This window comes from Anolis sagrei, chromosome 5, assembly GCF_037176765.1.
Source record: "Anolis sagrei isolate rAnoSag1 chromosome 5, rAnoSag1.mat, whole genome shotgun sequence".
Taxonomy (NCBI): Eukaryota; Metazoa; Chordata; class Lepidosauria; order Squamata; family Dactyloidae; genus Anolis; species Anolis sagrei.
The window spans coordinates 172488709-172515349 of NC_090025.1; the positions used below are offsets into that span (position 1 = coordinate 172488709).

The 26641-nt window shown below is 42.6% G+C and overlaps 1 protein-coding gene across 6 annotated transcripts in view; it reads left to right on the forward strand.

The window, feature by feature from the left end:
* Window positions 1-18684: 18684 nt before the first annotated feature.
* The window catches only part of KIAA1549 (KIAA1549 ortholog), a 159510-nt gene continuing 151553 nt past the window's right edge, over window positions 18685-26641 (forward strand). For 5 of the 6 annotated variants that reach the window (XM_060776857.2, XM_067469239.1, XM_060776858.2 and 2 more), the window contains exon 1: window positions 18685-19902. In XM_060776857.2, the coding sequence (XP_060632840.2) occupies window positions 19671-19902 (232 nt within the window). In that variant the 5' untranslated portion in view covers window positions 18685-19670. The remainder of the gene's footprint in view (window positions 19903-26641) is intronic. The other variant, XM_067469241.1, reaches the window with a different exon arrangement.

Genomic DNA, 26641 nt, shown 5'->3' on the forward strand with positions numbered 1-26641 from the left:
CAACAGACCTTCTCAACCTCTGAGGATGCTTGCCATAGATGCAGGCGAAACGTCAGGAGAAATGCCTCTAGAACATGGCTCTATAGCCCGAAAAAACCCACAAGAACCTAGTGATTCCAGCCATGAAAGCCTTCGACAATACATTGACATTGACTCTATTTTGGGAAAAGCTTTGCTAAAACTGATAAAGTTTTAAACTCAGAAATGATTTACCATACTACTGGCATCCATGGACTCCTAGCACATTCAGGTAGGAGGCTAGATTTCTGGATTCTGAAATACCTTAAGGTATCAGATCCTGTCTGATCTTGGAAGGTAAGCAGGGTTATCTCTGGTCTGTACTTGGATGGGAGACTGGTGATGAATTCTAGGTGCTGTCTACATCTCAGAGGAAGAAACTGGCAAAACTAACCTCTGAGTTTTCCCTGCCCTAGAAAACCCTGTGAAAATCATGAGGTCTCCCTAAGTCGATACGTGACTTGAAGGCACATACATGTATACCCTCACTTTATACTGACCACATGGAAGGAATCTGAAGTACAGACTATGTTTGCAAGAGTTTTCACAGCTAAGACTGATTAATAATGATGGAGAGGATAAGTTATTTATTTATTTATTTATTTATTTGCTTTATTTTTATACCGCATTTTTCAGCCTAAATCGGCGACTCACATTTGCCCTCACATCTTTTGGCTGGACTGGAGATGCCAAGACAGAGATGGGTTTATTTCTCTCAGTGCCCCTGGGGAAAATCAATGCTCTTTGGTAGATTCATTCAAGTGGACTGACCTCATGGAGTAAAAATGTGGCATGGAGATCACAATATCCCCAACATGGAGCTGTTGATGCCCTGTACACTAGGTTTCAAGCCACAGCATCCCAGAGCTCCTTTCCAAATTTGTGGAAATTTGTTGTTAATCCTTGTCAAGTCAAGTCTGACTTATGGCAAACCTAAAAATGAGACAACTCAAAGATACCCTGCCTTCAAGATTTTGCAAACTTATCTCAGGGTGCATCACTATAGAATTAATGCCATTTGGTCCCACTTTAACTCCCCTTCCTCAATACTTTAGAAGCATGGGAGTTGTAGTTTGATGAGGCACCAGCATGCTTTGCCAGAGAAAGCTGAAGACATTGTCAAACCACAGATCCCAGGATTTCATAGCATTGAGCCATGACAATTAAAGTGGGATCGAAATGCATTCATTCTACAGTGTAGAACAGTGGTTCTCAACCTATGAGTCCCCAGGTGTTTTGGCCTACAAGTCCCAGCCAGTTTATCAGCTATTATTATTTCTGGGAGCTGAAGGCCAAAACATCTGGGGAGCCACAGGTTGAGACCACTGGTGTAGAAGATGCACCCTCTAAGTGTAGGACTTTAAAAAAAATCAGTTTTTCCATTACAATCAAGGTCATTCTCCTACCAGAACAGTGCATTTGTACTGAGAGAAATATCATATGTGAGGCAGCTCACATATTTTGTATTTTTGGAGATGGATCCTTCTGCCAGCCCACAGTTGCTCAAAATAAGCTGAGCACATAGGGATAGCGGCACTGCTGGGGTTGCCAAGCAACTAGTCTGAGCAGCCAAGTGAATGAAGAAATAAATATATGGGTCAAGTGACAGGATCACTTTGCCAATTTGCTTGCTCCTTCACTCTCCCCCTTCTTTCCCCCCTCTTCCCCTCTCTCTGCCCCTTTCTTCTTTCCTCCTTCTCTTGACTCTTCCTCCCTTTGTTCTGCCATTCTTGGCACCAAAAGGTCCCTCAAAACCTATGGGTCATTTTTGCAACAGACAATCCCATTCTCTGGAGTTATCAAAGGCTATCTAGTCCAGTTTTTCATGCTCATCATGATAGCTATGGAATGCACACCCCTCAAATATGAAGTGTTCCAAGCCCTGTAACCACTAATTTCAAATAACAGAAGTATTGGGTTTTACCTCATTCTTATAGGAGACAATTAACTACTCCAATTATCTTGTGTTCAGGAGGATCCTCCTCGTGTGTTGATTAAATGACACTATGCATAGTTTCATGTATCATTATTTGTGATGTTCACTTAGACCAAAGTAAATCCAGAGCTTGGGAAGTTACTTTTGAAAGCAGTCAGTTGGATTTACATTTCAAGCTCCCCCCCCCCCTCTCAACACAATTAGTTCCTGATAATCTTTTCAAGAGCAACTATTTCCTTTCTGTGATACTAACAAAATAGCAACTTTTAGTTCCCTAAAAAATGCAACCCAGAATGCTTTTGTTCACCAGTAACACTGAAGTACTGAGCTGCATCTGAATCTATAAAAGTAATTTAAACACTTAAAGTTACTCCACAAAAGATGTGATATTCTCTTTTTTATATTCTAATTGTGATATGATTTAGCAATAGTTAAATTACATAGCCCAACCAACAATATTTTTGTCTTGATATCTGGATTTTTTTTAGGTCTGTTCCTGGCATTATTTGGGGTGCCATTTCAGAAAATTGCATTAGACAGACCACATCAACTAGTTTCTTAGATGTAGTTATGATAGTTTTCTATGGGTGAGCAGTTCGCAACTGGTAGATGGCATATAGTCTGTTTCTCAAAAACTAGAGGCAATTGGAGGAAACAGGTTCCATTTTTGGAATCAGCACATCAAATATACCCAAAACAGGGCTAATATTCGAGGCACCAAAATGTACGCTGGCCAGTATGATTGTTTCCATCTTATGACTATCCTAAAGCACAACAACAAAGAGGTTTTCTGGGACTGAGAGTATATAAATTTCCATGGTCGAACAGACAATCAAATCTTAGTCTCCAGAATCATAGTCCAACACTCAAACTACTACACCATGCTGGCTCTACTTGTTGCATATTGAAGCAGCAGCTCTACTTCTTAATGTTTAGTGTACGCATGGGAACTGTGTTGCTGTAGTCTGAATTGCCTTCCTTTCTGTTATAAAATGAAGACCTTTTCTCTTCTGGACTTGTAAGTAGTTAGTTACCTCCCATCTCTGAGTAAACATTAAGAATGCTTTACCCTGAGTATAATAAATACAAGAGCAGTGTTCTTAACCATGATTGACACATTTTATGCAAGGATTCGACCAGAGCCTTTGAAAAGTAGTCTAAAGGTGCCTCTATGCTATAAAATTAATGGAATTTGAGCCCAGGGGGCAAGTGGGGGAAAGAGTGAGGGGGGGGGGTGAGCAAGCAGAGATAGCCAAAGAGTGAGCAGGCAGGCATGCAAGCAAGCAAGCAAGCAACCGGGCAAGCAGGCAGGTGGGCAAGTGGTGGGCAAGCAAGCAAATGGGAGGGGGGGATGAGCAAGTGAGTGGGTAAGCAGATAAGTGGGAGGCACGCAAACAGGCAAGAAAGTGGGAGAGAAGCGAGTGGGTGAGCAGGGAATGAGTAATGGTGAACGTGCCAGGAGAGAGGGCACCTTGTGCCTCTTCTGGCATGTATACCATAGGTTCACTACTACTGCTCTAGAGTGACACACAGTGCACTCGTTTTGCCTTTCCCATTTTGTTCTGTAGTAACCTGTATTTAATGTCTGTAGAATGTTGCTTTACCACACTTTGGTCTCTAGGAAACAATTCCCAAAATTACCATATTCCTTTTACAATGAATTGGAAGTCTTGGGTGGAACACAAAATGGGGTTGTGTCAGAACCCCCTGGATCCTTTTCCTGTTTCACCTGATATGACCTTGTGACACCCATTGAGACGGCCATTATCCTAAAGCACCCATTGTTTATTTGGACTAGCTCCATTGTATCTACTGGAGCCAGGACATTAAGCCCATTATCAATTGCCATGCCACATTCCTTTCCGATTGCACCCCTCTCAGGGGAGGATCCATAGATGGATGTATTCTTCAAAATAACCCAATGACAGGGTTGTTGTAGGTTTTTTCGGGCTATATGGCCATGTTCTAGAGGCATTCTCTCCTGACGTTTCGCCTGCATCTATGGCAAGCATCCTCAGAGGTAGTGAGGTGATGTCCTCACTACCTCTGAGGATGCTTGCCATAGATGCAGGCAAAACGTCAGGAGAGAATGCCTCTAGAACATGGCCATATAGCCCAAAAAAACCCTACAACAACCCAGTGATTCTGGCCATGAAAGCCTTTGATAATCCAATGACAGTTCGTTAAAGTTTCCCACCATAGTCAAGCCCAACCCACCATGACATCAGACAGAACTCAGGACCAGTTGGGAACCAGATCCTAGCTGGACACTTTCTGAGCCAATCTGCAAATAGCACAGGAGTCTTGAATGATTGTCAAATTGTAATAAACACACTCTGTATCCACAATTGCCCTCTTTAGAGTGCTGTCTCTGCTGACATCCTCTTTGGCTATTGAGAATAAACCTCTGATTTTGCCTTCAGCCTGTCTGTGTCTTATCTGGTCTTTTGGAAGTTTGGCACTCTGGGCCCCAAACACACATTCAACATGTTAACTGTACTTCCATACCAGATCTCAGAAAATTTATCTTTCTGTTGTGTAAAGATGTACAGGTGACTTATGCTGCCCACAACAAGATGCTTCACATTCCCATAAGCATATTGGAAGCTAGAAGTTCAATGTAACAAAATTCCCAGACTGCAACCTGAGAGCAACAAGCTGCAGCAACCCCATGACAGCTGGTCCATGTATTCCTGTCTGACCTTGGTGTTTAATAATTGCTGAGGCCAAGACCAATTTCACTCACATTCTCAGAGTAATTTTGGAGCGAGTAAACACCATCAATGTAAGGCTAAAAGGGAGGTGAAGGCAACTGCTCCACAGTTCTGCAGAAATGCCATTCTGCCTGGTGTAAAGTCCTCGGGATCCTCTCGGCATGGCATCTTGTGAGGCTGAAACAGCTGGAGATAATGGAATCCAAAGCAGCAGCCCCTGAACTGTTTAACTCTTCTATGAATATGGTTTCTACTAGCTAAAATACCACCTGTCAAAAATTTGAACATATGTGTTTATGTGCCTATAACTGTAGGTTGAATATTTTGTCACTATTTATTCCCCAGACGCTGAACTCTGGCTTCTGAAGAGGCATAAATAGGATGCCATAAAACTGTGTTTGCAGGCTAATTTGAGAAGTACCCTCTTTACTTTATTCATATGTCTGCACTCACAATGTATTGATGACTGAAAAGGTTTTTTTAAAATCCTAGACTATGTTTTTTTATTGTTTACCAGTCTCATACACCTAGTCGCTCAGACATGAACACATTAGAAGATTAAATGATATGGTAAACCCTGTGCATGGTTTGAATCCCTTCAGGTTGCAGGTGCAGGAAATCAAATATTATTGCTTTTAAAAATCTTATATACATCAGAATTTTTTCTTAGAGATCTACTTTTAATATGAAGGCACTTTTTAAAATTTAAATGCTGAAACTGTGAATTGTGTGAATTGTCTGTTGCAGGAAAACAAGATTCACAGTAGGGTTCTTGTAGGTTTTTTCGGGCTATGTGGTCATGTTCTAGAGGCATTCTCTCCTGATGTTTTGCCTGCATCTATAGCAAGCATCCTCAGAGGTAGTGAGGTCTTGTCTGTTGCACTTATAAGCCACACCAAAAAACTGCCAGGCCATCACATGCTAATCAAGGTGGTCAGTTGAAACATTCACAACTAGCTCCAACAGACAAGAGTTCTTTGTCCCACCCTGGTCATTCCAGATATATAAACCCATTTTCCTAGTTCCAACAGACCTCGCTACCTATGAGGATGCTTGCTATAGATGCAGGCGAAACATCAGGAGAGAATGCCTCTAGAACATGGCCATATAGCCCGAAAAAACCTACAACAACCCAGTGATTCAAGCCATGAAAGCCTTCGACAATAAGATTCATAGTATTCCTAATGCTTGGGCAGCCAACATTAGCACTTAAGAGTCAGTGCCATGCAGTGGTTTGAGCATTGGACTATGAATTCATGCTCAGCTATGAAAATCTGTTGGTTTACCTTGGGCAAGTCACATTCTCTCAGGGCCCTTCCACACAGTTATATAACCCAGGCTATCAAAGCAGAAAATCCCACAATATCTGCTTTGAATTGGGTTAACTGAGTCTACACAGTCATACATTCCAGTTCAAAGCAGAAAATGTGGGGTTTTTTTCAGCTGTGTGAAAGGGGTCTCAGCCTCAAAGGAAGGTCCCTCCCACAGCTGTACAAAATCCACACTGAACTGGATTATATGGCAGTGTGGACTCAGATAATCCAGTTCAAAGCAGTTATTGTGTATTATCTGCCTTGATATCTTAGGTTACCAAAAGCAACAAATATCTTAGACTATAACATTATTTATATGTACTGTTCCAATATGTGCTAAGTGAACATGTGCAATAAAAAGTTAAACTTACTTTTGGTGCCACTGGCTGAAAACAATAAATATAGATGGTGAAAACAGTTAAGCACATTAGAGGAGAATGCTCTAGGTTTTGCACAAAATTATAAATAAATTTGGGCGAATTAGGCTTACGATGGCTTAATTTTCAAAAACGTAATTTGCAAAACTACCAAAAAAATGCACTATTATCATTTTTAATAGTAAAATAAATTTGTTTCCTGTTCCTAATTAATAACACACAGAATTTGAAGGATTAATACCCTTTCCCAGGTACTATTTGGTCCCAAATCTGCTTAAGTTCTGGCATTCAACGAGGATGGTGGATTCAGGATGGTACAGAGGGATAATATATGGGTGATATAATTATTCCTTACCCTGAGGATTTTCTTTCTCAAATACCTTGTTTTCTTATTATTATTCTGACTACTTGTCAACCTCGCAAGTAAACTTCAAAGCACAGAGACTTTTGAAAAATTAATTTGGTTGGAATTTTATAGAAGATTTTCATTGGAGAGAGATACTCCTGTATTTGTCCTTTGTATGACCTTAATTTTGGATCGCATAAAATGCTACTGGAAGAGAAGGGCATTTTTGTTTGGAGATTACAGCTGCTCCTTTCAGCAACTCTTTCAATGGTTTTATAAAAAAGAAGTTGGCGGAAGCTGCACCTGGTGCCTTCTTAAGTATTAATGTGTGAGAATGAGTGTACAGAAATATTTTGGCAATCTCTTAACTTGAGGAAGGGAAAAATGAGAGAGCCTCTATGCAGTCTCAAGTGTAGTAATAGCATTCTAAATTCCCATACCTAGTGAGCTATCATCTCTTTACAGTGCAATCGCCATTATACTTTTAACTTTGTCAATTATTTATGCATTTTTTTTCCAAACAGGAAGCCATATGGTAATTGTTTTACAAATTTTGAAATTACAAGTATCTTGTACAAGGATGCTCTTTTCATTGTGGGAAAACATTTTTGAACATCTCTACAGTAGTTTAGTAGTGGAATCAGGAATCCCATGCCTCATCTACACTGCCATATTAGCCAGTTTTCGAATCCAGATTATCTGTTTTGAACTGGATTATATGGCATTGTAGACTCATATAATCCAGTTCAAAGTATAGATCATTTGGATTCAGAGACTGGATTGTATGACAATGTAGATTCAGTCATAGATTCAAACAATCAGCATCTTTTTTGGATCACAGTATGTGTATACAAAATATACACTGATACGAGTGTGATTCCATTCTAGTTGCAATTGCTACATCCTATGGTTTTCTGGAATATATAGTCTCATAAAGTGCTAGAGCTCTGTGGCAGAGAATACTAAAAACTGCATGAAACTGCAAATCCTGGAGCTGTGGTAGTTAAAGTGATACAAAAATATTGTTTAGTGTGAAAGAGATTTGAATGTATATTACCAACATGGTTCTGCCATTTCTGCTGAAATTGTTCCTGTTGTTTTTGACATAATTAACTTTCAAAGAGGCATGCTTCAGGTTTCCCCCCCCCCCATTTTTTGACTTAGAATTAAATCATATTCAGATGCAAAATATGACTTTTCTTCAAATATCTGTGTGGGCTGAGCTGTAGCCTGATGGAGAAAAGTGCTTGTCTAAAAGAAGTGCATTTGGCCCCTTTGTCTGAAAAACTAAAAAAAATGTATCATGGGTTGTTGTAGGATGCTTGCCATAGATGCAGGCAAAACATCAGGAGAGAATGCCTCTAGAACATGGCCATACAGCCTGAAAAAGCCCACAACAACCCAAAATGTATCAAGGTTTAAATTTGGCAGTATGCTACAAGACCTGGGGATCACAACAAGAGACAGTAAAGACATCTGCCCTTCCACTTTACTATTCTACTTCTGAATGCACATGTCCAGTGTGGGATACATCTCACCACATTAAACCAATGAATGTGGCTCTTAATGAGACATGCCGCATTATCGCAGGATGCTTATACCCAAGACCACTGGAGAAATTATACTGTTTAACTGTTATTTCACCACCTGACATCTGCTGGGAAGTAGCAGCCTGTAATGAAAGGACCAAGGCATTGACATCTCCAACCCATCCTCTGTTCAGATATCAGCCAACAAGCCAATGGCTTAAATCAAGATATATATTTCTACAGAGATACTTGCAGGAACACCCCTGCAAGTGAGAGTCCAAAAGTGGCAGGTTAAAACCTGGAACCTCAATCAGTGGCTGATACTAGATGAGAGACTCCCCCTTGGGCACAAAAAAGATGGGGAAACTGTTGGAAGGCACTGAACAGACTGTGCTGTGGCACCATGAGATGCAGAGCTCATATTAAGAAATGGGGCTTCAAAGTGGAGTCCATGACATGCGAGTGTGGAGAAGAGCAAACCACAGACCACTTACTACAATGCAGTCCTAGCCTGCCACATTCACAATGGAGAACCTCCTTACAGCACCAGAGGCACTTCAAGTGGCCAGCTTCTGGTCAAAGGAAATCTAGGGCAAAGCCAAGATTTTTAACTTTGTTTGTGGTTTTTCTATACATTATCACTGTATTTTCAATTTGCTTCTGACATGATAAATAAATTTGGCAGTAGACCAAAGGGAAAAGGCCAAATGGATCTAAAAACCTTTCCTTGTATTTACAAATGGCTCCTGCCTCTGATTATTTCAGCTGTGCTTTTTCCAGCTCTACAAAAATCCATTAGAGAGTCCACAACAAAAAATGCAAACAAAATTCCACTGTTATAGTGGTCACATTTTTTGTAGAGTGAAAATATGGTATCAATCGTTATATTTTCAACCCCTTTCCTAATGGTCTCTAAGATGGGAACTGCATTATGCACAACTGCTGTGGGCTGTGGTTGCTGTTTAATCCACCACAATTCAAAAGGTGAAATCCTTGACAGTTGTTTCCATTTAATGCTGAGTTTCCCAGAATCTCACAGCCAGCATGACTACTGGCTGGCTGGGGGTTGCTGGGGACTCTTGCCTCCGTATTGCTTTACAGTTACTTGCATGGCACTATATTCATTATGAAATGTAGTAATTTGCAGCAGCCGCGGATAGTGAGATCCGTGCCACGGATAGCCAGAACCCAAGACCAAGAGCCAAGCCCGTTAAGTGGTGAATAGCCCCGGAGCTCAGCCAGCTTGTTGATCTGTGTGCTTGGCAAACATAAGTAAGCCCAAGCCGACGAAATAATGTTCACCAAGTTGGAGAGAACTCACCAAAGATTTTATTAAAGCCAGCTGAAGTGATGCCAGCCTTCGGTAGCCTGCTAAAGATAAGCGGAGATCTATAACACAGTAAAACATGCATTTTTATACATTTTCAGGTTAAAAATTCCACCACCACCAGCTGGACCTGGCTTTGCTGTGATTGGCTGAGCTGGTGTGATGTCAGTGGGAGCTCCCTGTAGAGGCACGAGTTTGGCGCATATCTGATAATGGGAGGGTGCTAGCCATCTCTGATGTAGATTGCCCTCTGTCCAGTCATTGGAGAGGGGTTGGCAGGTCTCAGAACAATGTGTGAGATAATGACTTGGGATGGGATTAAATGTTCCTGGTGCATGAACACAATGACCCTGATGGGTCTTCTGAAAACTTTATTGTCCCCTTATGTATTCACTCTTGATCAAGCCCAGCATCCTGAGGACCGGACTTCCATACAAGTTCCTGCAGAAAGTATTGTGCATAAGGATAAATGTCTGGTGGCTGAGAATAAAAAGGTGAAATGGCTTTTCCAAAGACAGTGGAATGGTTTCCCACGACTGCGAACTCCATACCAAAATGGCAAATGTTACATATTGTCCAAGCAGCAATATAAAAGACGGTCGGTCCACCTGGCTCTGGTTGACCTCTGTGTCACCTAGGTCTTATGGGTTGCATTGAGGTAGCTGATAGAATCCAATCAAATGCAAATGAAGCCTGGCAAGATGTTGACTGATCTTCCCAGGCCAGGAAAAATGTGGGCGAAGGTCATCGCAAGGCTAGGCTGGCAACTTCTCCAATAATTTTATTGAGTGATACAAAAGCATAAACAAGATTATACATATACACACATGAGGGGCCGTGGTTAGAAGGGTATCCTACTGGAAGCCTGGCCCCCACGGGTTGTGGGTCTACACACAGATCGGGGTACATAAGGCTTCCAAGGGACTCCTATCTCCCTGGGTCCTCTTATGAGGAAGAAAAATAAAGCAAATATTGTGGAAAAACAGGAGAGGAGAGACATGCACATGAGGGTTCCATGGGCAAGAGTGGGCCCATGGGCTTGGGGAAACATACACAGGAGATCAGTGGGTCTGTGGGGACTTCTAGGGTCCCCAGGTTCAACCTGGGTTCAAACAGTACTGGTGGGATCAATGTCTCGGTGCTAGGTAGAGGATTATGGATTAAATAGTTAGTTGGAGAAATGAAAGGTTGGAGGGGTGATTGTGGGGCTACTGGGAAACCTGAAGTTAGGTGAAGGATCTTGGGGGGTCCGGGGGACCCTTGGCACAAAAGATACAGGGGGGGCATTGGGCCCCAGTATCCATGTTTTAAAGTGATGCAGCTCCCGGAGCTGATGTCAAACTGCATTAATTCTGCAATGTAGATGCACTCTCGGGCATCCTAGAAACCTTGCTGAAACTCTGAGTAGTCAAAGTGCTCTGTCCAAAGTTCTGATTGCTTCAGTTTGCCTAAACTGTACCTGACCTGACTTGACCTTGCAAGAAATGATGACTTGACCTCACAAGGAATTATTATGTCCTGCGAATTCAAGGTAACTACAATCCAATTGAAGGATCACCTTCCACAGTACTACGTGCTCTATGATCAGTCAGTATGCTTAGCTGAGGAGGAATGTGTTCCATGCAGATAAGAGATGAAGCAGGACCTTCTTGGTGGCAACTCCCCAATCACAAAATGTCTTCTTTGAATGTTCTCCACCCAAACAGTTAAACTCAATGATGAGTTAAAATACAGCTATTTCAGGGGACTTCTGAAATATAGTACAAATGTTTAGCATTTATTTCCCTTTATCTCCTAGTTGCTATCATTGTATTCATTGTCCTTTCTGGGCTTTTGAAGAATTAGGTTTAATGAAAAAGAAAAAAAATAAGAATACTGAAGAAATAAAATAAGTGACTATAATGAATATCTCGTTGTTTTGTCTGCAACTCTGCCAAATCTTGGGATCTTCTTGAATTGCAGGTCACTGACCCTGCCATTTGGGGGATTATGGGAGCTATAATCCAAATGTAACCTTTCTAAGATCTGGACTCTGCTTTATGTGCAGTTATGGAGATCTTCCCAATTGGTGTCATGTTCACAGTTTACTTCTTTGAATTTCGAATCAAGCTATCATTATCACATCATCCTTTGATCCCATAAATGCTGAATTTACTCAGAAACCTTTGGTGGGATAATTTATCAACAGTTCTAATATGTAATGCTTTTTCAGTCTTCAGGGGCACAGCATTGCCTGGATTACTACTACTTGATGCTTTCAGAGAACTCTGCAAAGTTATTGAGAAAGTCCTTATTTTGCATAAGCCATAATGTTTCTTCAGCAGGGGGTTGTTCTCCTGAATGCTTGAATGTCAGTATAATGTTGCCAGATGTATTATTTGCTCCAGAGGGGTATTGTGACATTTTTGTGTTTAGAACAATATCTTTTTGCTGGAATATTTTTTTTAACTGCCAGGGGAACATACCCCATCAAGTATAGTATAGTGTCTGTGCCCTTTACAAATGGATTCCACTGTGCAAACCAGTACAGTCAGCCCCTCACCCCACTCCCAACACATTAATTGGGGTTAGGGGCCCAAGAATCCCATGGAAGTGAAAAACTGCAAATAAATACATTGTTGTTTTTTACCCAAGAGAACACCCCTCTAGTTCTTCAAACATTGGAGGACCTAGAGATTTCTAGAGAGGTGTTCCAGTATAACTGAAGAAAGTTGACCATAGGGACTCTTAGAGATAATATTTTAAATTAAATTCCTGAATAATCAAATCCACAAAAATAAAAACCATTAACGTGGAGGGATGGCTGTACGCCACACTGACGCCTTCCTAAGAAATATAACGGTTGTGTATGTGCCTTCAAGTTCCCTTTTGATTTATGGTGATCCCATCATTTTCATAGGATTTTCTTGGACAATGAAGACTCAGAAGTGGGTTTTCTACTTTGTTTTACTCACAACTTCGTGCATTTAAATATACAGGCACATTTCTTGTTGGTTTAAACTTTAAAACATTTCAGTTTGTCTCTTTAACACTATACAATTCTGTACTACTCTCTTCCATAACTGTCTACTTCCAACTTCTACCTTCAATAGTTTGCAGCCCTTCCCACAACCTCAAGTACATAGAGTTAGGAAAACTCTATGTACTCTATGTATAGGAGGGGTTGCAAACCATGTGAAAATAAAGAGTTCAAAGTGCTGTCTTTAGCCTATAAAGCCTTAAATGGCTCTGTTCCAACTTACCTGTCCAAACATATCTCCCTCTATGAACCAGTTCATAGATTAAGATCTTCCGAGGAGATCCTGCTTTTTGCCCCACTAGCCTCACAGCTGCGGCTGGTGGGGACAAGGGACAGGCCCTTCTCGGTGGCGGCCCCATGGCTGTGGAACTCCCTCCTGAGTGAGATCAGGTTGGCCCCCTCCCTCCTGACCTTTAGGAGACAGCTAAAGACCTGGCTGTGGAACCAAGCGATTGACCCATCATAGGAATATTTAAAGTTTAACAATGTTTAATGTTTTATCAGGGGAGGGTCAATTTTGATGTTTTTTTATTGATGACATTGAATTGTTGCCAATACTGTGAATTGCCCTGAGTCCCCTTCGGGGTTGAGAAGGGAGGTATACAAATACTGCAAATAAATAATTGCATAACAAAGAACATATATACACTTCAGTAAATAAACAGCATATTATATACAGACAAATCGTTAACCATTAACCAGAAGAGGCTTGAGTAGGTTGCTTATTTCCAACACTTCTCAGCAAAGTCCTGCATGAATTTAACGAACTGTTAAGACCCAGGATACAAGCAAAGGAGCACAATAAGGAGTTTTCACAATTCCTAGCAGGAGACCATATACAACACAGTCACAGGTATAATTTACAATTGAGCAAAGAACACATAGGAGAGTTCAGTGTATCATGAAATAATATTACTTTAACCATGTTGAAATCAAATTGTTTATATCCAGTAACCTGAGCCAAAGGAAGAGAATGCTTAAAACAGAAATGTTCAAGACATGTTTGTGTCCAAAGCACATTAACAGAGATGAACAGAGGAAACATTTTTGCAAAATTGTAGCAAGCAGAGAACAAGAATGAAAAAAGGTAAGTAAAAATCCGACTGAAACAAGAGACAAAAATATAGAAAATAGCTGTGAGAATTACCAAGTGTTGCTGGAGAACATAACTCAAGTCATTTCTGATTGATATCAACCTTAAGGTGACCCTGTATGTACTAAGATAGATATATATATCCCAAAAGAAACCAACATCCTGAACACACTCTCTCTCTCTCTCTCTCTCTTTCTCTCTCTCTATATATATAATGTCTGTAGTTTGATACTTATGTGGCACTATGGCTCAACAAAGGACTTCCGCTGTGAATAAAGTGCTGCTTGTTATATAACCTGCTGTCACAATAGAAAACTCCTTACCTTTGTAACCAAGGAATCAAGGGTTTTTTTTTTCTTTTACAAAATGTCTCAAATGTTAAACCATGATCAGTGCAGTTTAGGTCTGACAGTAATGGCTTGGAACCTATTGCTAGTCCCAGTTAGAATAAACCCATTGAATAAACAGGATTTACTTACTTGTTGATTCTCTGTTCCAGGGGTTCTCAAACTGTACTCCGTAGAGTCCTTGGGGCTCCATGAGTGATAGTCAGGGGCACCCCAGTGCCATGCTTCTTTCTGACTCCTCGTTTTTCCCCTCTTGTTGAGAAATACAGAGAAATTAAAGTTTGGAGCTACGAAAACAGCAGCAGCAGCCTCCCGAAGTACAGACCCTTTCTCCCCTGCTTCCCTCATTGCCCACACTCTTTCCCTTCCCAGCCAAAAACTTCCCCACCTTCTACAAAGCACCCAAACACGAATCAAGGAACATGAAAGATACTGCAGACTAATTTAACCAGAGAAGTCAGCCATAGCAGAGTACCTGATGAACCAACCTGGACACAGCATATTATTTGAGAACACAGAAATGCTAGACCATTCTAACAACTACAATGTCAGGCTACACAGAGAAGCCATTGAAATCCACAAGCAAGTGGACCATTTCAACAGAAAGGAGGAAACCATGAAAATGAACAAAATCTGGCTAAGAGCATTTAAAAACTCTAAAATCAGGACAGTAAACAAAGAACAACACTCAAAAACCGGGAATTTCAGTCAGGAAACAATCCCAACAAAGGATTCCCCCAGACAGCAACCAGTCAGGTTTTGAAGCTGCAAGGCCATTCAATGCTAATCAATCTGGCCAATTGCAACATTCATGCTTGCCTTCAACAAACAAGAGTTTTTTTCTCCCATCTTGGACATTCCACAGGTATATAAACTCCATTTGCCTAGATTCCAACAGACCTCACAACCTCTGAGGATGCCTGCCATCGATGTGGGTTAAACGTCAGGAGAGCATGCTTCTGGAACATGGTAATAAAGCCCGAAAAACTCACAGCAACCTAATGATTCCAGTCAAGAAAGCCTTTGACAATACATTATTTAGTAATCTCTTGGTCCTCCACTGTAACTCTATGGTCTATTATTATCAGAAGTAGCCTATAGAGAACCTAAAGATCCCTAGAGAGGTGTTCTCCAGGATAGTCATCTCAAAGACAACTTGGAAGACACATAAGACTGAATGCCACGCCATTTATATTGTAATTGCAACTTTTAATATGTTTTCTATTTACAAGGGTATGATCCCCACCCCCTGAATAACGAGGGTGAAATAGACAGTATAAGGTAGCTTTGGAAGTGCTGTCTTTGGAAACGTGACTACAATGCAGTTTAAAAACAAAACAATCAATCAGTTTGTGGAGGGACATTTCTTCACATCCTTTGTCCTTTTCAAAATTATATATGTCCAAGAGAGTGGGTCCAGGGTGGGGTGCCAAAGCCAAGTCATCAGCACAAAAACTTGCAGTTATCCTATTTCACTTTATAGACGTCTTATACCACTATAGCTGCCATGGCAACTGCTGGAATTCACAGTTCCTGGAGGGGCACTTCAGAGTCTTGGCCCAAAAGCTCTGTGGCCTTTCCAAAGGACATACCTGGGAAGGCCAAAAGGTGCAACCACAATCGTTAAAGCAGATCAGTTGTCACACCACCTTGAGGGGTCATAGGGCAGTGGGGTTGTAGTTTGGCGAGACCCCAGCCCTCTTTGGCAGAAGAGGCAAAAGTCTTTGCAAAACTCCCAGCATTCCATAGCATGGAGTCACAATGGTTAAAGCAGTGCCAAACTGCATCTGTTCTTACCTGTCCAAACAGGTAAGGACCATCTTGGAGATTAAGATTGTCTGGGGAGGCCCTGCTTCTGGTCCCACCTGCTTCGCAAGTATGGTTGGTGTGGGTGAGAAACAGCCTTCTCAGTGGTGGCTCCTCGGCTATGGAACTCCCTCCCCTATGAAATTAGATCAGCACCTTCCCTCTTGGCCTTCAGAAGAAAAGTAAAAACTTGGCTATGGGACCAAGCCTTTGGGCAGTAAGCAGTACAAGAAATTATATGGTATTATGTGCAATAGATATGATAATTGGAACGGCTGAAATTACATTCGTTGGATTGTGTAATTCTCATTACATATATAGAGAGAGCTATATTGAACAGACTAGTTTTTGAACAGATTGGGCAAGGAGTATGGCAGGGCTGTATACTCTCAACCAACCTATTCAACTTGTATGCAGAACACATCATGCGATGTGCGGGGCTTGATGAATCCAAGGCTGGAGTTCAGATTGCTGGAAGAAACATTAACAAACTTAGATATGGCGATGATACCACTCTGATGGCTGAAAGTGAGGAGGAGCTGAGGAGCCTTCTAACCAAGGTGAAAGAAGAAAGTGCAAAAGCTGGGTTGCAGTTAAACATAAAAAAAAAAACCAGGATGATGGCAACCAGACTGATTGATAAGTGTCAAATATAGGGAGAAAATGTGGAGGAAGTGACAGACTTTGTATTTCTAGGTGCAGCCAGGAAATCAGAAGACATTTATTTCTTGGGAGGAGAGCAATGGCCAATCTCGATAAAACAGTGAAGAGTAGAGACATCACACTGACAACGAAGATCCGCATAATTAAAGCAATGGTATTCCCTGTAGTAACCTATGGATGTGAGAGCTGGACCATAAGGATGAGTGAAGGAAGATAGACGCTTTTGAACTGTGGTGTTGGAGTGCCTTGGACCGCGAAAAGATCAAACCAGTCCATTGTCCAGGAAACAAAGCATGACTTCCCACTGGAGAGAAGGATATCAAACTAGAGAAGAAGTCCACTTAAAATCCGGTTTTTGCCTCCTGCAGAATTATGGGGTTTGTAGTTTAGGGAGAAGGCTTTAACAGCATCACTAAACTACAAACCCCAGAATTGTGCAGGAGGAAGAAACCGGATTTTAAGTGGATTTTTTCTCTAATGTGATGAAGTTGTTAGAGGCAAAGATTAAGTACTTTGACCACATAAATGAGAAGACAGGAAAGCTTGGAGAAAATATTGATGCTGGGGAAAATGGAAGAAAAAAGGAAGAGGAGCCAACCAAGGGCAAGATGGATGGATGGTATGCTTGAAGTGTGTGGCTTCATCTTGAAGGAGCTGGAGGTGGAGACCGCAGACAGAGTTCTGGCCTGGCCTGGGGCATGAAGTGTCCGAAGCCACAGGATGAATAAACAACAAACAGCTGATATGTTTTTAATTCCATGCTTTAATGTTAAATGATGTCATGGTTTATGATTTAATTGACAACTGTATGTTATTAGCATTGTTAGGTTTCTGTGCCATGGACCATGAGAAGATCCAACCAGTCCATACTTCAGGAAATAAAGCCCAACTGCTCATTCGAGGGAAGGATATCAGAGGCAAAGATGAAGTACTTTGGCCACATCATGAGAAGACAGGAAAGCTTGGAGAAGACAATGATGCTGGGGAAAATGGAAGGAAAAAGGAAGAAAGGCAAGATGGATGGATGGTGGGTTGCTGTAGGTTTTTCCGGGCTATATGGCCATGTTCTAGAGGCATTTTCTCCTGACGTTTCTCCTGCATCTATGGCAAGCATCCTCAGAGATAGTGAGGTCTGTTGGAAGTAGGAAAATGGGTTTATATATCTATGGAATGACCAGGGTGGATATATAAACCCATTTTCCTACTTCCAACAGACCTCACTACCTCTGAGGATGCTTGCCATAGATGCAGGCGAAACGTCAGGAGAAAATGCCTCTAGAACAGTGGTTCTCAACCTGTGGTCCCCAGATGTTTTTGGCCTTCAACTCCCAGAAATCCTAACAGCTGGTAAACTGGCTGGGATTTCTGGGAGTTGTAGGCCAAAAACATCTGGGGACCCCAGGCTGAAAACCACTGCTCTAGGACATGGCCATATAGCCCGGAAATACCTACAACAACCCAGTGATTCCGGCCATGAAAGCCTTCGACAAGACATTGGATACACTTGAAGTGAAGTACTCTAAAGGAGCTGGGGGTGGTGACGGCCGATAGGGTGCTCTGGCGTGGGCTAGTCCATGAGGTCACGAAGAGTCGGAAGCGACCAAACAACAGGTATGTGAGGTATTACATTTTGCTAGCATTTTGCTAGCTTTGAGTCCACCGCGGGGGGTGAGAAAAGCGGTGTACAAGTGAAGTAAATAAATAAATTCTCCGGTATAGATGCACCCACAGCCCCTTCTGCCTTTTGTCCTTAGACAAGGCGGAGGTTTGGAACAAAGCCGGCAATGCGTGTGTATGAGGGGTGAGGGAGGGAAGGAGGGCAAGCCGCCTCCACAGGCGCCCACTCCTTTTCCCTTGGCCACGGCCGCCCACGGACCCTCGTTGCCCCCTCCTCCTCCTCCTTTTCACCTCTACAACGGGACTGCAAGGAGGAGGAGGAGGAGTAAGAGGAGGGGGAGGAAAGGGGGAGGCGCCAGGGCCAGTGAGCTCATGACGCCCCCCTCCCCCCGAGCGCGCCTCCTCCTCCTCCTCTTTCCCCCACGTCCTTTTTTTGTTTTGTTAATGAAACGCTTTCCCCTCTAAGCTCCGCCTCCTCCTCCTCCGCCCCTCCCCTTGGCCTCCTGCGCGCTCCCGCTCCGGCCTGTCCTGCCTTGTCCACCTCCCTTCTTCCCTCCCTGCGCGCTCTCGCTCTCTGTCTCCGGCGGGGCTTTCTCTCGAGCCCCGTGTTTGTGTGTGTGCGTGCGTGCGTGCGCGCGCAGGTGCTGCCTCCTTGAGTCCTCCTCAACCTTTTCCTCCCTGTTCTTCCCTTTCCTTCCCTCGCCCCCTCCTCCTCCTCCTTCTCCCCAAAACGAAGCGCCACCGGGAAGCGAGGGAAGAAGAAAGAAAGAAGGAGGAGGAGGAGACGAAGAGGAGGAGGAGAGCAGCTCACTGTTAGCTGGACCAAGAGGAGGAGGAGGAGGAGACAAGGAGGAGGAGGAGGAGGAGAGAACTCCCCGTTAGCTAGAGCAGGAGGAGGAGGAGGAAGAGGAGAAGCAGTCCCTTCCCACGTGAAGAGCCCCCCATCTCAGCTCACCTTCCCTCCTGGAAGAAAGCGAGAGCCGTGGCCCGGACGGAGCAGGAGGGCAGGCGAGCTGAGGGAGTCTCCTCCTCCTCCTCCCTTCTTCCTCCTCTCTTCCCGTTATAAGCCTCCCTCCTCCTCTTTTCCCATTTGAGCCGCGTTGGGAGTGGGCTGCGGGGTCGTGAGAGGCCTCTCCCCGCCCTCCTCCTCCTCCCCTTCCCTCTCCCTTCCTGGAAGGCTCTTCCTGGCTCCTTGCGCGCCCTCCTCCTCTTCCTCCTCCTCCTCCTTCTCCTCCTTCCCTCCAATGCGTGCGGGTTTCCCTTCCTCGCCGCCCTCCATCACAGCCCCTGCCCGGGACGAATGGGCTCCTCGGCCTCCTCCCACTGCTCTCCAATAAGAGGATCCCCCCTCCTTTCGCCGGGTCCCCCTCCCCTCCTCCTCTTCCTCCTTCCTCCCCCGCTTTCCCTGCCGGAGAAGCTCGCTTGAACTCGCTTGCCATTTCCCTTCCCGCTGGTTCTGATTCTCCTCCTTCCCCACCTGCCTGAGAAAGGGAGAGGTGGGGGACTCCTCTCCGGACCCCCCTCCCCTTCCCTCCCTCCGATGCCTTGGGCGCCTGCCTGCTTGGATGCTCCGAGGAGAAGGCGGAAAGCGGGGGGATGCTTCCCTCGGAGGAGGGAAGGATGCCGACGCGGGTAAGAAGGAGGAGGACTTGAGGCTTGGCGTGGCCATGGATGGGGCGGCATGCTCGAGGGTCGCCTTGGTCTCGCTGCTGCTCCTCGCCCGCCGCCTATGGCTCTGGAGGGCTCTCCCTCTCCTCCTCCTCCTGCTCTCCAGCCCGGCTTCTTCGGCCTCGCCAGGTAAGGCTTCCTCTTGCTCCCAGGCTCCAGGTCTTCCCCTCCGGCTTCCCTGGCTGGACCTCCCAGGCCCAGCATCCTCTCCCTTTTGCTGTCCTGCTGCCTTGTCTTTCCTGGAGACACTGGGATGTGGGCATTGCACCTCTTGATACACTATAGGTATTACCATTGGCGTTATTATTACATTTGGTTAAATAACAGGAGGAGAGCTTATGTGGCATTGGGAATTTGGAGCAATATGTCCCTTCGAAGGCTTTCAGGGAGAGAATCACTGGGTTGCTGTGAGTTTTCCGGGCTGTATGGCTATGTTCCAGAAGCATTCTCTCCTCACGTCTCACCCACATCTATGGCAGGCATCATCAGAGGTTGTGACATTTTGCCCACATAAACCCCACTTGCCTTGTTTCCAACAGACCCCTCAACCTCAGAGGATGCCTGCCACAGATGTGGGCAAAATGTCAGGAGAGAATGCTTCTGGAACATGGTCATACAGCCCAGAAAACCCACAAAAACACATAGCCTGGAAATCTTTATTTCTTGTGTTGTCTTTCATGGCTAGCATTACTGGGTTTCTGTGAGTTGTCTAGGTTGTATGGCTATGTTCCAAAAGCATTCTCTCCTGTTGTTTCACCCACATATGTGGCAGGCATCATCAGAAGTTGTGAGATCTGTTGGAAACTAGGCAAGTAAGATTGATATATCTGACATTTTTCCCACATAAACCCCACTTGCCTTGTTTCCAACAAACCCTTCAGCCTCAGAGGATGCCTGCCATAGATGTGGGCAAAATGTCAGGAGAGAATGCTTCTGCAACATGGTCATACAGTCTGGAAAACCCACAACAACACATAGCCTGGAAATCTTTATTTCTTGTGTTGTTGAAAGCTTTCATGGCCAGAATCGCTGGGTTTCTGTGAGTTTTCTGGGCTGTATGGCTATGTTCCAGAAAGCATTCCCTCCTCACGTCTCGCTCACATCTATGCCAGGCATCCTCAGAGGATGTGAGGTCTGTTGGAAACTAGGCAAGTGGGGTTTATATATCTGTGGAATGTCCAGGATAGGAGAACGAACTCCTGTCTGTTGGAAGCAAATGTGACTGTTGCAATTGGCCACCTTGATTAGCATTGAATGGCCTTGCAGCTACAAAGCCTGGCTGGTTGCTGCCTGGGGGATCCTTTGATGGGAACTGTTAGTTGGCCCTGATTGATTCTTGTTTGGATTTCCCTTGTTTTCTTGAGTGTTCAGCTATAGCAAAGGCCAGGTCATCACCTCCCAATAAAGGATTCCCCCAGACAGGAAGCAGCTAGGTTTTGAAGCTGCAAGGGTATTCAGTGTTGTGTTTAATTCTTTTATCACATTATATTTGGTGTCATTATATTATTGTTATTACTTTATTGTATTATTTTGTTATTGTTCAGCATTTTATTTGATGTTATTCTTCTGTATCTATTTTATTTTGTCTTATTGTAATTCTTGGGCTTGGCCTCATGTTAGCCGCCCCAAGTCCCTTCGGGGAGATGGTGACGGGGTATAAATAAAGTTTATTATTACATTATTAATCAAGGTGGCCAATTGCAACATTCACACTTGCCTCCAACAGTTTTTTCTCCCACCCTGGACATTCCACAGATATATAAGCCTCAATTGCCTAGTTTCCAAGAGGATGCCTGCCATAGATGTGGGCAAAACATCAGGAGAGAATGCTTCTAGAACATGGCCATACATCCTGGAAAACTCACAGCAACCCATGGTCTGGAAATCTTTATTTCTTGTCCCCTTCCTTTGTGTTTGTGTGTTACCTGAGAGATTTTGCAGGGTTTCTGCAAACCAAGATGAGGATATGGGAGGAAGGAAAGCCATCCAGTTTGAAAGGGAAGGCTTCTTCATTCAGTTCAGCTTTTGTTACATAACCAAATTTCTAAAATGGAAAAGACTCCATATCTGTTGAAATGGAATTATAGCCTAAAGAATTGTCTTCTTCCTGGTCACTACTTGGAATAGGGCTAATATTTGGGCTCTGTTCTAAAAAGAGATGCACAGTTGGTCCATTTGGGATTTGCATGTTTCAGGGGGATTGATGGACGTGTTTGATGTTTCCCCAAAAGTGTACAGTAGGCACTTTTAAAGAGTATTTCTAGGATGAGGCAATATATGTATTTGGAGCTGGGGATGGAACCGCTAGTGTTGAAATGAGGAAATGAACCCAGTATACAATTCTGTATGACTAAACCTTTCTCTCTTCCAAGGAATAAATACCACACAATTAGTCTTTAGGTCTTGCTTTGAAACAGCAATACTTCTCATGCTTGGTTAGTATTTTCTCAGTATGTTAAGATACATCATTAGGGAAATGCCACCCTAAACTTGATGGCCTTGCATTTCTGAGATAGCTTTTGAGACAGATGCATTCTCATAGGAAGAAGTGTAGCGAATTTGCTAGCCATTGATCAAAGCTTCATTGTGTGTGTATGAGGAACCAAGCAATTTTAACTTATTTACATATTAGTAAATAATACTGTTTTGCATTGATAAATCTGTATTTTTAAAAAAATCAAAGGGGAAGTTACACCATTCCATTAATTATCAAAAGCAAGGCTGGAAGTAATTTTGAGAGATTTCTTTGTATAGATTTGAGTAAAAGATGCAACAGGGTAGGGATATTTCAGAGTTCAAGCACATAGGTAAGATCTTTGATATTTGATATTCTGTTTCATGTCTGATATAACAGGTTGTGTTTTTCATTTAATTGTAGTTGTTAAGTCATAATTTGTTTTTATATGTTGGTTTGTCAATTTTCGTTATTATGAGTGTATTGTTTTATGTTCTGGCATTGAATGTCTGTCTTTTATGTTTGTAATCTGCTCTGAGTTCCTTTGGGAAAATAGGGAGGAATATAAATGAAGTATTATTATTATTATTATTATTATTACTATTATCTTCTGCATTCAAGCTACCATTAGAAATAGATCACAGTATGACCCCCTTATCTGTGGACTCAATATCCATAATTTCATTTACCCACATTTTAAGAAAAAATCCTTCTGGAAGTGTTTATAGCCCAATTGCTCTCAATCTGTGGGTCCCCAGATGCTTTGACCTACAACTCCCAGAAATCCCAACCAGTTTACCAGCTGTTAGGATTTCTGGGAGTTGAAGTCTAAAACATCTGGGGACCCACAGGTTGAGAACCACTGTCATAGCCTTTCTAGGTCTGCCAAAGCTATTCAATGACATACTTCTAGCCCAAATATAATCAAAATATAGGTTTGGTACTATCCATTATTTCAATTATCCATGAGGTAGATGCATTTTGGAATATATCTCCAGTGAATACTGGGGTCTTACTGTATTCCTTAGAGCAGTGGTTCCCAACCTTTTTTTTTTTTTTGACCAGGGACCACTTGAACAGGGACCACTCTCCAACATTAGTACCAAAAGGGTTATGCATTTAGTTTTTGGTCAACTTTTGATTTGGTTTGGTTATTTGGGGTGCTGATTCAGAAAATTGCATTGGATAGACCTCATCAGCTCTAGTTTTCGATACAGAACATATGCCTTCCAATAGTCACCATCTGCTCGCCCACGTAAAACCATATTTAATAATCTAGGGCTGATGTAGTAGTAATCTTTTGTGGGTAGTCATCTTCTCCGCTCCCGACATACCCATGGCCTCAGCACTATAAGAGGGTTTTGCGAGACTAGTCACTCTTGTTGCCCCATGTTTAGGGGCAACAATGTAGTAATGGTGTGGCCGTGGACCATTTATTCGTTCTTGCGGACCACTGATGGTCCACAGACTACAGGTTGGAACCACTGCCTTAGAGAAAGAGAACAACAAAGTCTGGGTGGCCACCTGTTGGGAGTGCTTTCATTGTATATTCCATTGTGTATTTCTGAATGCAAGAGATTGAGCTGAATGATCCTTGTGGTCTTTTCCAACTCCATGATTTTGGGAACAGATTGAACCTCAGAGGAACACTGCCCTTTTGTCAGCTGGATCAAGTGATCAGCTATTATCATTAGTATGCTCAAGATTTTGACCTAGTTCTTGCTGCAGTTTTGTCCAACCAGATTACATAATGAAGAGCTGTAAGAAATGTTTAAAATCACGAATTGGGTTCTCCAAAATCATTATGCTTAATGAGATTTTAAAATAATTTGGGGTTTTTTGACAGTAATTCTAGAATGTTAAACCCCTTGTGCAATCTTCCTTTACATGAGTGGCTTTCTTATTCAGGGAAATGGTGGCATCTCCAAGAATGGAGGGAGATATCTGGCTCCAAGGTATCTTAAATACCTGGCTTTGAAGTATTCTTCAAACCAAGGTATGATAAGAAAGGTGGCTTGGAAAATCGCCTACCACATTGCCATGGCTCCAAAGACTCCACGAGGCCAGATGTTCTAGAAATAGGTGGCTTTGAGACAACTGCCTTTTCTTTCTGATCCCCTTTTTCTTTCTTCTTTCTTTTGTTGTTCATTCATTCAATCATTTCCAACTCTTCGTGACTTTATGGACCAGTCCACGCCAGAGCTCCCTGTTGGCTGTCACCACCCCCAGCTCCTTCAAGGTCAATCCAGCCACTTCAAGGATATCATCCATCCATCTTGCCCTTGGTCGGCCGCTCTTCCTTTTTCCTTCAATTTTCCCCAGCATCATTGTTTTTTCTTTTTGTCCTTCCCTTTCCATATAACTACACAGGTTTTCTTTCATATCAGGAGTGACTTGAGAAACTGCAAGTCGCTTCTGGTGTGAGAGAATTGGCCGTTTGCAGAGATGTTACTCAGGGAACGTCCGGATGTTTTACCATCCTGTGAGAGGCTTCTCTCATGCTCTTCCACATGGGAAGCTGAAGCTGACAGACTGAGCTCACCCCACTCCCTGGATTCGACCCACCAACCTTTAGGTCAGCAATACTGTCGGCACAAGGGTTTAACCCATTGCGCCTTCAGGGGCTCCACTACACAGGTGATATTACAGGATATTTGCCTTTAAAGTATGTTGTTGTCATGTGTTGAAAAGATTCTCATCAAAGGAGAAAAAACCCTCAAAATATAGAACATACACTTGTTTTTTTTCTTGAAACACCTTGAATTCATTTGTTGCATCAGCCATTCAGTGCTTTGTTATAGTGATAGGAAATGTGTGGCCTTTTAGATGTTGTTGGACTGGAAGTCTCATCTTCTCTTACCACTAGCTATGCTTAATGGTGTTGATGACAGTCACAGAATCACAAATATCTAGGCAATGAGATAGTCCATAAACTCTGCCATATTATTTATTTCTCAGCATAATTCCCAGTGCTGGTTTTCATTCTGTAAAAGCTTAATGATTTGAATCATAGTATCTAAAGAACTTCTTGTTCTTGTGCTGTACTGTTTGGAGAGATATAAAGGCCCATGGGACAAAAATGAATATATAGATATAGATATAGTTAATAGACCCTTTTTCTTCAAAGCTTTATTTTTCCTGGGAATAAAATGAATTGTGAAATATCATACTTTGGTTTGGAATACTAAATAAAATGCTTCAGACAAGACCCCCCCCCCTTACATTTTTTTTTCTAACAGTTATGTAGCAGGTAGACTTTAAGGGCCCTTCCACACAGCCATATAACCCAGAATATCAAGGCATAAAATCCTTCATATCTGCTTTGAACTGGGTTATCTGAGTCCACACTGCCATATATTCCAGCTCAAAGCAGAAAATGTGGAATTTTATTCAAACGTGTGGAAGGGGCCTATGTGTGTGCAGAAGTGATAGTCAAAGTAGTACATTAGTTATTGGCCTTCAGACGATTGCATCTTTCTGGGAAAAAGAGAAATTGTAGCCAAATATGCAACTTGCCCCTCATCAGTTTATGTACATCCGATTGTCTGAGAAGCCATGATGTACAATGTCAGATCTTTGTAACTCTGAGCAAGTTCTTTTTATCGGAATGAATGCTTTAAGTCTGGTTAACATTGTGGAAGAGTATATTAGAGACATAATTTGTTGTTCTTTTACAAATGTTGATGGTTTATTTCTTCTTACCATTGTTTGATTCTCATAATCTGGCACAACCAAAGGGTTCCTTTACAGTTCAGGACTCCTGTAGCTCTGTTTTCAAATAAAAAAACAACAATTCAATTTACAGTCATTTCCCGAATAAATGTTTCAAGTAAACCAAACACAATAATTGTATTCCAAACCAAATTCTACACAACTAATTTTTTTGGGTTACCATAGGTTTCTTGGGTTACCATTGGTTGATAGCATCCTGCAGTAAATTGAGTTTCATCTGTAGTGTGTATTGATATTATATATATTTAAAATGGATTGCTGAGTTTTCCAGGCTATATGGCCATGTTCCAGAAGCATTCTCTCCTGATGTTTCACCTGCATCTATGGCAGGGCATCCTCAGAAGTTGTGAGGTCTGTTGGAAACTAGGCAAGTGGGGTTTATATATTTGTGTAATGTCCAGGGTGGGAGAAAGAACTCTTCTCTGCTTGAGACAAGTGTGAATTTGCAATTGGTCACCTTGATTAGCATTGAATGGCCCTGCAGTTTCAACAACTGGCTGCTTCCTACCTGAGGAATTCTTTGTTGGGAGGTGTTAGCTGGCCCTGATTTTTTTCATGTCAGGATTTCCCCTGTTCTTTGAGTGTTCTTTCTTATTCCTCTTTAAAATTTGAATGTTTCTCTTTTAAAAAAAATAAAAATGAATTTTGAATCGTTTCTGGAAGATTAAAAAAATCTGATGT